The sequence below is a fragment of the Drosophila willistoni genome (assembly GCF_018902025.1).
Source record: "Drosophila willistoni isolate 14030-0811.24 chromosome 2L unlocalized genomic scaffold, UCI_dwil_1.1 Seg196, whole genome shotgun sequence".
Lineage (NCBI taxonomy): Eukaryota > Metazoa > Arthropoda > Insecta > Diptera > Drosophilidae > Drosophila > Drosophila willistoni.
The window spans coordinates 8,386,962-8,397,128 of NW_025814048.1; the positions used below are offsets into that span (position 1 = coordinate 8,386,962).

Here is a 10,167-nt window from a genome sequence, read left to right on the forward strand (position 1 = left end):
CTCACTCTCTCACTCCCTGTGTAGCAATGTTTTCATTCATTCATTCACAAATACAGGTCTGAAACGGAGAGGCCCTGAGTCAGAGTCTGACTGTGAATGGTTTTTGGTTAAACTATAGTTAGGGTGACGAGACGGCAGAGTAGAGAAGGGGTGGAGGGAGATGATGCCGTCTACGCCTCTGCACTCATTGTGTGTACTGTGTGGGCAGTCGAAGCATGGCCAACGCAGTTCAACATTTTCGATGTTGTTTTCTTCATTTCTTAGTTTTTTTTGTCTTTTTTTTCTGTTAGCTGGATTGCATCCTTGTCCATAAATGTCTTAACCCAAATTCTGCAACATAGAAGAAGTGCAAATAAATCACAGCAAAAGTTCTCACACTCATCACTTGACCATTGCCCGACCATTGGTAAACAATTTTCTTCTTCATCTTCTTGTTGTAGTTGAACCGTTTATTCTTCTCAGCTTGTCTGGGAGTAGCGCAAATGTACAAATATGGTGAGTAAGAAGAATAAAAAGAAAAACGGGTTACAAATGATTAGCACTCGGCACACACACGCACCGAGCATACACAAAACGCATCATTGGAATTGGAATTGGATGAGGCTATGGGGCAATGCTTTGCTTAAGTATTAGCTGAAAAATTTAATTAATTTCCCGCAGTACTAGTATCCAGAGTTTCTGTCTTAATCGGAACCAATGAAGGTGGTATATTTAGAGTCTGCAAAAGATATAGAAAGATAGATGAATCATTAGACCAATAGAAGCATTTCACTGTATTTAATGTGCAAGTAAAATCTATTACTTAATAAGTAATTTTGATGATCTTTAATTAAACTTCACATAAATACTTTTTTGTTAGCTAATTAATAGATGTGAATAAACATATTTAGGTAAATAAATTAGTGTTTTTAACGCTTTATTGGAGCTAATTACTTTATATAAACTCAATAGATATTAGTTGTTAAAGGGCTATTGTGGCTTATGAAGCTTAAGTGGATATTCTTGGTTGGAAACAACTAGTTTTAAGGAAGGCAATGTTCTCGTCATTTGAGGCAAACTTCGAATTTGAAAGCGTTTTTCTCGAAACCAGAAGCGATTTTAACGAAACAAAATGCAGTCCTGGCCCTATTCAGAATTTTAAAATATTTTGAAAAATAATTTTTTAATATTGAACAATAAAAAACTAGACAAACAACTGGTTTTCTTTTTTGAACGGTCGCCATTCAGTCAAAAAAAAAACAAAAATTCAGGATTAGTTTAGGATCAGAATTACATCTATGCTGAATCTAACGTCGGCTTAAACTTGGATCTCAGATAATCCTACGTCTAGTTATCCTTGCCGCCAGCACCTATCCTTTTTTTTTGGTTTAAATATATATATAATTGAAATAAACTTTGCAATATTAACTACATTTTTACAACAAAACAAAAGAATCTAGAGAGAATCAAAGTCTGGTTTTAACCTTTTTAAAACTTTTATCTTGTGAAACCTGAGTCTTAGGTTATTCAAAATATTTATAATAATTATCTCTACCTAGACACATAGTAAGTATAATTTTCTATTAACTTTTTCACATGATCACTTTCCTAATAAGGATCCAAAAAACCAAGCTCTCAATCAAGAATATTCCCCTTAATATTTGACATTAAAAGTAGTCTGACTTACCTTGCCCGGACAGGCTGCTTCATACTGATGTTTAAGACTTTCCATTTCATAAATACAAGTGGACAAGGCAGTGCGTAATTCGCAGAGTAAAACCATATCCGAACGTAAATCATTGAAGGATGTGCATATATCTTCTGTAGGCGGAGGAGCGGGATCTGTGAAACCAAAATAAAATACAATTAATTAAGTTTAAAAAACATTTTCTAGGAGTCTTTTGCTGAAACTCACCAACTTTAAATTCTTGTATAGCTTGTTCGAGAGCCTTAACCTTTCTTTGTCCTATATTTGCAGGTAATTTCATTTTCTGAGAGCGCAGTGAAACACCCGAACCGCGTAGATCCGCAAATTTAATGCCCGAGCTACCTATCTCAATGGCATTCACCACGGAATCCACTTTAGAGGGACGCGGCTGATGATGGACCTTCTTTTTGTGAAGTTTCTTTTCATATTTCCTTGTACTGGGCGTATTCGAGGCGTGCTCATTCTGTTGATCGGCCTGGGAGATGAGTTTCTGAAGATCTTGAGTCTTGCGTTCACGTTCCTTTTTGCGTGCTTCGATCTTTTTCATTTCATTGATGAGCATCTGTTCCTCCTCCACCTGTTGGGTGGTGCGCTTAAAGAGTTTCTCTAGTTGTTCCTTGCGCCTTCTTTCATGTTCGGCATCGTAGGTGAAACTCTTTCTTTCGTTTGTTTGATTCCTTGCCTTGGCTAAAAGGCTAACTGCTTCATAATAACGTTCCTTGAGTTCTTCCACAGTTTTGGTTCCGTGCTGTTGACGATTCCAACGATCCGCCATGACAATGAAGCGCAAGTCAAACCTGTAATAGGAGAAGGTCAAATTAATATTAAGGATTTTAAAATAAAAAGGACTTTACTTACCGCCTGGCCAAGTCGAATAGATGATCCGTTTGCACTTTGCTCCAGTTTTGCATGTTGTTCCTTAAGTGGGCATTATATTCGGTCATCGTATAGGAGGGGATCTCCAGCTGCTTATTAAACTTGGCAAATGGATAGTCGGTACTCTCATCACTGACTCGTTTCCAATGATGAAAGACCGCACTATCATTACGCGCCGGATTCGAAAAGGGCGCCCATTCCCATTTTCTCACTTTCTTCATGCCAAGCCGGGCCTTGGCTTGTTTGTAGCCAGCTCCGATTCCTAGAGCCGTATCAGTGGGCAATAAGGGTGGAGCATCCTTCTTATCCGTATACAGGAGGGCAAACACCTCACGGTGCATACCCTCGGGACGCCGGGAGTTGGGTTTGGGACTGCAAATGCAATTTGTTTATATGAAAAATGGCAACAACAGATTTGTTGTTTTGCCTTACCGTTCGAAATTGCGCTTTTTGGTGGCTAGAAAGGAGTCCCTAGTGATTTCGGGCGTATTGGCACGCTCCATGTCCAAAATATCACGTACATCGGCCGACATTATGATAATATTTTAATATTTTTTATATTTAATTGAAAATTTATTTATTTTATTTACTATTTTCACGCACAAGTGTGGTCACACTCTTTTGAAGAGTGACCAGATTAGGAAAAAAAAAAAAAACAAGGGAGCTGTGTGACCATATTCCAGATTCTTTTGAAGTTGGCTAGCCAATATTCACGTGGATTTGGAACGCCGCAAATTATGTTGTTTTTCTGCCCTTCTTGTGGTAATCTTTTAATTATTGAAGAGGACACCAACAGCCATCATCTCTCCTGCCACACTTGTCCCTACGTATCAAAGATCAGGGGCAAGATCTCAACCAAAACATTTCCTCGCCTCAAGGTATGTAGATTGGGTATTCTAAATTTGTTTTTTGTTACTTAATTGGTTTCCCTTTTTATTTGTTTACCATTTAGGAGGTGGATCACGTTTTGGGTGGCAAAGCAGCTTGGGAAAACGTGGATTCCACAGACGCCGAGTGTCCGGCTTGTTCCCATAATCGTGCATATTTCATGCAAATTCAAACTCGTTCAGCGGATGAGCCTATGACCACATTCTACAAGTGCTGCAATCACCAGTGTGGACACAATTGGCGCGACTAGATGTTAATGCGCCGCCTACTTGGCCATAGAGCCCGTTTAACAAATTTAATTCCATTCAGTACCCAAGAGATGGCAAGTCATCCCGTGTGCTCAGTAGATGAAGAACGAGCTTTAGATCTTGCCCGTCAGTGTCTGCTAGCAGGTCAAATCATTGCTCTGCCCACAGATACGGTCTACGGCTTGGCTTGCGATGCCAACAACGAGCAAGCCATTCAGCGACTGTACGAGATTAAGGGACGAGATGAGCACAAACCTGTCGCCATTTGTGTGCATAATATTAAGGCTCTCCGTCGTTATGGCCAGGCGGATCACCTCGGCGACGAGCTGCTAACTCGTTTGCTTCCAGGTCCACTGACCATAGTGATTGAGAGAGCTCCTGCCTTAAGTAACCCCTTACTAAATCCTTCAACCTCAAAAATTGGTATTCGTATTCCAGATTTTCAATTCATACGCAAATTGTGTGGAGTTTGGCATGAGCAACCTCTGGCTCTTACCAGCGCCAATCGTTCCAGTGAGCCGAGTAGCCTGCAAGTTGAAGAATTTCGCTGCCTTTGGCCACAATTAGGAGGCATATTTGATGCCGGTCCAATTGGTTTGACCGAGGAGCGACGTCTCGCCTCCACTGTGATTGACCTGGCCAAACCAGGCAGCTATACTATAGTTAGAGCCGGTGTTGCCCTGAAAGAGACACGTAAAGTGCTCGAGGAATATGGCCTAAAGGAAAATAAATACCAATAGTGATTCAATCCAAATGATTATAAAATAGTTTTGAATTTTAAAATTATATTCGAAATTATATCCATTAGAAGTCTCTTGTTCTTTTGGTTTTAAAAGGTGATGCAATATTTCCTTGCATTTTCCAAATAAAATATTTTTCGTATTTACATTTAACAAATTCTAATTTTTATTTTAGTTTCTCTTTTTTTTTTTTACTGTCTTCAATTTTGAAAGAACATTTGGGGGTGGAAAGAGCCAAACTTGTGTATAAAATATATATATATCTATGTACATAAATTGGAACTATAATTAAAGCAAAAGATAAAACACAACTAGACACTCCATTTCAAATGTGAGGGATCAGTCTTCATCTCGCCGGTCAATTATTATATGTAGGATGCCTAATTTCTAATTGTAGTAATTTGTCTTGGCGATTTGAATAGGACGACGTCGTCGTGGCAGTTCATTGTCCAGCAATCGCCAACGTTCCGGCGGCCATACAATTGCCACAGCTCGCGCCGACATTAGACCTAGTGCCACGGGACCGAATGTATTCGAGTCGAGTGAATGTCCTGTATGATCTCCTTCAACCCAACAGTGGCCATCGGGAACCCTTACTATTTCATGTTTATAGCCCAAAGTGGAGACGACATCACCCTGCATACCGACCACTCGTTTTATAATCTTTTGGGCAGGATCCTTTGGTGAGATTAGGGATATTATATCTCCACGCTCAACTGCACTATTGTGTACCCCCCAGCGCAGCAGGAACACATAATCTCTTTCATCTTCCACAGGATTAAGAGCGGGTTGCATTGAAATTCCTGGAAGTAAAAATTGTGATTAGGTAACAATTGAGCATGCGGCAAAGCGAGAAGCCCTTACCATCTACTCTAGCTACATAGCCAACGCAATCAAGGAAGGTAATACCCAAAGGTAGGCCATAGAGTATGGATTTAAAAAATCGTCCGAACGCCATGGATCGAGATGAAACGGAGTTGGATTAGCGGGTGGAAATCAGTATTATTTTTTTGATGTGAATATTTTCACGGCTCCAATCACTGTTCTTCTCTATTGTGGACTCATAAGCAGGCTGGAGATGAAAACATTACCAACATTTCGCTATATTTCTGGATTCTGTTGGTTGTCAGAAATATAAATGAGTATTTGTTTATAAAATATATTAAACAAAATGTAAAAATCAAAACTTACTCATTTTCAACAACAACTATCGAGTTGATAACAGCTGTGCGCACCGCAAACTGTAAATTAACATTAGATAGGGGGAACAAAAGATAGCACAAGGCAAAACTGTAACTTGTGACGTCACATATGCAAAATTGTTGAATCTTACGAATTTACCCCTGAGAAACTGTCTATTTACAAGCTAGGTGGAAACGACGGATTTGATTTATTTTGATTATTGTACTATAATTACAGGTGATTATTAATTTCATTTATTACAAAACCTTTTACTGTCTGAACACAGAGTAGGAATGTCATCTGGTTAGTTCTATTGGATCACTCAATCTCAGCACCCCTCTAGCTCAGCGGGAATGGGTATTTCGTTTTGTATGGCGAATTGCAGCAGTGCCTTGTACTTGTTTTTCCAGTTGCCCACCTCGCGACGTATTTGCTCATTGTCATCGTGCATTTGCTCCAGCTCAGTCCATTCATACGATTTCTTGGTCTCGAGTTCGTCCTTTTGTTCAATCCTTTTAATCCTGCAACTGGCTGCATATCCGCGATTCTTTAGCGTACGTCTACGCTGTTTCATACGCACAATCTCTTCGCGATTCAGGCCACGCATCTTAAGGGTACGATTCAGATCTCTCACAGAAATGGTGACCAACTCGTCGTCCGTAATGTCCGGAACGGGACAAGGGGACAGAGGAGCCTGAAATGGGGAATGCAGCATATAGAATTTTATGTCTTTCAATTGCAAGCCAACTACATACCAACGAGGACTTTCTCTCACGTTTTGCTTCCATTTTGGTCCTTCTTAAATTGCACAATAAATTAATGGATTTCTCTCGAAAGAAAATTTTCCTTTTTGCGTTGTTTTCGTTGCTTCTTCTTCCTGAATGGAAAAAATATCGATAGCATTTTTAACAGCACTGATATTTTTACTGATATTTTTGCAGCCCTGCAGTTACCTACTGTTAAAATAGTGGTTGTTTTTTTGGTTTCACAATTGAATTTCTTGAATTAATTTTAATTAAGATCTTTACTAAGATGCCCACTGAAATAACTTATTTAAGCCCTCGGGAATCGGGTGAATATATAGTCAAAAATGCAAAGTACTTGCGTGTTTTACCAGAAGGCATTAAAAAATTGGGCGAGGAAATTTTGGCGGCAATTCAGGATAAAAAACTGGATGTCACAAACTTTTCGCAGCACGAACTACATCCTCAACCGGGAAAGGATTCTAATGAAGATCCCAAGTATGGAGAAGCAGCCGATTGGATTTTTGTAGTAGATACTTTAAACTTTTGCTTCTGGACCCCAGGTGAGATAACATCTATGTTCTTATGAGATCATTCTTATCTTGTTTCATTTACCAACAGATAACTACACCAAGTACAAAGTGGATGGTTATACCGGTTACTTTGCTCTGTGTGCCGCTATCAAGCGAGCTGTAGATGAGGGCATCGACATCATTAGCCCAAAATACTACTCTCAAGTGGATGCAAAAACACTTGATCATATATTCCGATCGGATGATGGCGAGACCAAGATTCCCCTGTTCCAACAGCGACTCGACAGTCTTCATGAAGTGGGAAAAGTCTTGCTTGACAAATATGAAGGACGTTTTGAAAACGTAATTAAAGCTGCAAAAAGCTCAGCTGTAAGCCTCCTACAATTAGTAGTCCAAGAGTTTCCCTGCTTCAGGGATCAAGCTGAATATGCCGGTAAACACGTTTCTATATTGAAACGAGCTCAAATTTTAGTGGGAGACATTTGGTGCGGCTATAAAGGTGAAGGATTGGGCTTTTTTAATGACATTGATAAAATCACCATGTTTGCCGATTACCGTGTACCACAAGTACTGGTTTATTTCAAGAGTTTGGAATACTCTGAAGAGCTTTTGGAAGTGCTTAATAAAGATACCATACTGGAGAATGGTGATCCTCGTGAGGTGGAAATACGTGGAGCTTCAATTTATATAATTGAACAAGTCAGAGATCAAGTCCTGGGGTTATTGCAGAAGGATCAGCACTCCTCTGTTAATTCTGTCCTTATTGATCAATATCTTTGGGACTACCGCCGAAAGCATCAAGAAAAGATGGCTGATATACCTTTCCATAAGGTACTAAGCATTTACTATTAACACATAAAAGAAAATAAAGTACAAGTTATTTGGAAAAGATGTATCCTCTTAGTTTTTATTCAAGAGAAGCCATTGCCACAACTTCAGGGTCCCGTTATTTACAAAGTCACAGGCTTTGCCTTGCCCTTTTGTGCGGCAACACGCTCTTCGTAGCGCTTCACAGACTCTTCCCGTGAGAGATTACCCTTGCGAGCGTAACGCTGGTTGATCAGGAATTTCACATCCATCTGAAGAGAAACAAAGGTGGAATTAGCTGCTGCATCTGTGGCTGCGGGTCACAATTTTACTTACTCCCAAGGTGGACTCGTGGCGTTTGCGCAATGGGCGCTTGATGCCATTACGATGGGCCTTCTTGTTCTGGTTGTGATTGGTATGATTCTTGGACTTGGCCATGGTTAAAATATAATTTTTTCACTTTTTGCAAACCTTCGTCCAGTACGAAAAACGTGGAAAGGAAGTGAAAGAGAGATGGCGAACAGAATTATCGGAAACCATAGACAGGGTTGCTTATGTGCATCGAAATGAGTGTTATCGATACACTTAAAAATCTAAAATCCGTATAAAACGGTCACACTTCTCTGAGAAGGCTTTAGGTAATTTTTTGTCAACCTGTGGAAATATCAACAACGGCGCAATTAAATAAATACAACACAAAATTCGCAAATAATTACTATAAACGTTGGAAAAATATATAATAAACAAATACTGGAACCAATTTATTAAAAAAGAAACAATTTCTTTGGAATCTAAAGCCGTCAACACCAACTCTAATTTAGGGTGAGTCGATAAGACTACGGCAGCGACTGCGGCAGAGGCAGCGCATGAGTCATACCAGTCAGCCCATAAAAAAAACAAGTTTTTATCAGAAGCTAATCTCCTTTCCGTTTCTCCCTTAGTCTGACGTCATATACCAATTAAAAATAATGAAGACGGTCGTCTCTACTGCCAATTCCACACCAACTGCAGCTGCAGCAAGTGCTATAGTCGTGCCGAAAACGGAACCAGTGAATACAGATGAGAGTTTAGAATTTACCTCACCTAGTACTACGCTCACTGCGGGTGTGAAACGACCAGGATTCTTGGATTTAAAGCAACCGGCGAAAAATAAACGAACGATGGCCCCATTGCTCATCGATTCTCCAGATTTGCAAGGAAAAACCGTTAATACCCCCGATTTGGAGAAGATTTTGTTGGCCAGTAATTTAATGCAGACACCACAACCTGGTACACTATTTCCCACTAAGGTGGGTCAAGTAACATCAGAGCAGGAGGCTTTTGGAAAGGGATTCGAGGAAGCGTTGCAAAATTTGCATTCAAATTCACAAGCTTTTCCCCCTGTGAGCAATACTGGAGCAGCAGCAGCAGCAGTGACATCTACAGTGATGACAGCCTCAGTAAACAATGGCATAAGCGGTGGCTCTTTCACCTATGAGGGTGGTTTCCCAGTTATCAAGGATGAGCCCCAGAACACAGCTGCCTCGCCTACAGTCAGTCCCATTGACATGGAAACCCAGGAGAAGATTAAACTGGAGCGTAAGCGGCAACGGAATCGCGTGGCAGCTTCTAAGTGCCGTAAGCGTAAGCTGGAACGCATCTCCAAGCTGGAAGATAGGGTCAAAATGCTTAAAGGGGAAAATACAGACTTAGCTGGTATTGTAAAGAATCTCAAGGATCATGTGGCCCAGTTAAAGAAACAAGTGATGGAGCATATGGAAGCTGGCTGCGTTGTTCAGGCAATTCCCAACTCCATGTTGTTGGCGGGAAAATAACAAATAGAGAATCTGGAGGACGAGGAGTCGGAGGTAGAGCAAGAGCCGTTTGCCAAATTAGGGAGAGCGGAGAAGGCGGAGATGGTGGGGCGGCATGAGCAGGATGAACTTCCATTGGACCTATTACTAAACGCAGCAACATCGAGTTTTGAATTGGAAACCCAAGAAGATTCGAATGGGGAGCCTATGGTTTTACTTATCTTAACCGAGTGATCTGATTAGAAAAGCCGAGAAGAGATAAAGAGAGAGAGAGAATACCTCAACAGTGCCTTCTCTGAAAAGTGCAATGGGTTTATATTTAACTTAAATTGAAAATTTTATGCTTTTGAAAAGTTCTTATTTTTATGTTTTATTTAGTTTTAATTCAAGTATTATAAATGTTTATTTGTAAGACAAAAAGAATATTAAATGTATAATATGTGGTTAAAATCATAAATAAATTTAACTTAATATAAAAATCTACCACAAGCTATTTTAAAAAGATTACTCATAATCAAAAGATAACAATTAAAAGTAATGACCTGTAGGAGTAAACGATAGCCTCTAATCTATGTGAAAAGAAATTTTGTATCTGTTTTACCTGGTATAGAAAAGTCGACATGGCGAGCCAAATAAGTATTTACTTCCTTCATTAATCAACATAATAACA

General features: G+C 39.8%; 8 protein-coding genes across 8 annotated transcripts; 4 read left to right on the forward strand and 4 right to left on the reverse strand.

Moving 5' to 3' along the window:
• Positions 1-428: 428 nt before the first annotated feature.
• LOC6640018 (DNA methyltransferase 1-associated protein 1) lies at positions 429-3,184 on the reverse strand. The gene is made up of 5 exons (XM_002063010.4): positions 2,996-3,184; positions 2,546-2,935; positions 1,895-2,484; positions 1,667-1,821; positions 429-718 (listed from the first exon to the last, which is right to left on the reverse strand). Exons 1-5 carry the CDS (start codon positions 3,094-3,096, stop codon positions 647-649), a joined length of 1,308 nt encoding a protein of 435 aa, XP_002063046.1. The 5' UTR covers positions 3,097-3,184; the 3' UTR covers positions 429-646.
• A 69-nt stretch (positions 3,185-3,253) lies between these two features.
• On the forward strand, positions 3,254-3,710 carry LOC6640017 (DNA-directed RNA polymerase III subunit RPC10). Its single transcript, XM_002063009.4, has 2 exons — positions 3,254-3,441; positions 3,516-3,710. Exons 1-2 carry the CDS (start codon positions 3,301-3,303, stop codon positions 3,699-3,701), a joined length of 327 nt encoding a protein of 108 aa, XP_002063045.1. The 5' UTR covers positions 3,254-3,300; the 3' UTR covers positions 3,702-3,710.
• Positions 3,711-3,770: 60 nt separating this feature from the next.
• Positions 3,771-4,585, forward strand: LOC6640127 (yrdC domain-containing protein, mitochondrial). Its single transcript, XM_002063008.4, has one exon. The coding sequence runs from the start codon at positions 3,771-3,773 to the stop codon at positions 4,437-4,439; it is 669 nt and encodes a 222-aa protein (XP_002063044.3). The 3' UTR covers positions 4,440-4,585.
• Positions 4,582-5,697, reverse strand: LOC6640126 (mitochondrial inner membrane protease subunit 2). The gene is made up of 3 exons (XM_002063007.4): positions 5,631-5,697; positions 5,304-5,555; positions 4,582-5,242 (listed from the first exon to the last, which is right to left on the reverse strand). Exons 2-3 carry the CDS (start codon positions 5,395-5,397, stop codon positions 4,827-4,829), a joined length of 510 nt encoding a protein of 169 aa, XP_002063043.1. The 5' UTR covers positions 5,398-5,555; positions 5,631-5,697; the 3' UTR covers positions 4,582-4,826.
• Positions 5,698-5,806: 109 nt separating this feature from the next.
• On the reverse strand, positions 5,807-6,511 carry LOC6640125 (transcription factor MafG). The gene is made up of 2 exons (XM_002063006.4): positions 6,377-6,511; positions 5,807-6,315 (listed from the first exon to the last, which is right to left on the reverse strand). The coding sequence occupies exons 1-2, from the start codon at positions 6,407-6,409 to the stop codon at positions 5,950-5,952; spliced, it is 399 nt and encodes a 132-aa protein (XP_002063042.1). The 5' UTR covers positions 6,410-6,511; the 3' UTR covers positions 5,807-5,949.
• A 59-nt stretch (positions 6,512-6,570) lies between these two features.
• LOC6640124 (queuosine salvage protein) lies at positions 6,571-7,792 on the forward strand. The gene is made up of 2 exons (XM_002063005.3): positions 6,571-6,927; positions 6,986-7,792. Exons 1-2 carry the CDS (start codon positions 6,654-6,656, stop codon positions 7,747-7,749), a joined length of 1,038 nt encoding a protein of 345 aa, XP_002063041.1. The 5' UTR covers positions 6,571-6,653; the 3' UTR covers positions 7,750-7,792.
• LOC6640123 (60S ribosomal protein L29) lies at positions 7,775-8,212 on the reverse strand. The gene is made up of 2 exons (XM_002063004.4): positions 8,041-8,212; positions 7,775-7,976 (listed from the first exon to the last, which is right to left on the reverse strand). Exons 1-2 carry the CDS (start codon positions 8,140-8,142, stop codon positions 7,848-7,850), a joined length of 231 nt encoding a protein of 76 aa, XP_002063040.1. The 5' UTR covers positions 8,143-8,212; the 3' UTR covers positions 7,775-7,847.
• Positions 8,213-8,346: 134 nt separating this feature from the next.
• Positions 8,347-9,971, forward strand: LOC6640122 (transcription factor AP-1). Its single transcript, XM_002063003.3, has 2 exons — positions 8,347-8,526; positions 8,646-9,971. Exon 2 carries the CDS (start codon positions 8,673-8,675, stop codon positions 9,516-9,518), a length of 846 nt encoding a protein of 281 aa, XP_002063039.1. The 5' UTR covers positions 8,347-8,526; positions 8,646-8,672; the 3' UTR covers positions 9,519-9,971.
• Positions 9,972-10,167: the final 196 nt, after the last annotated feature.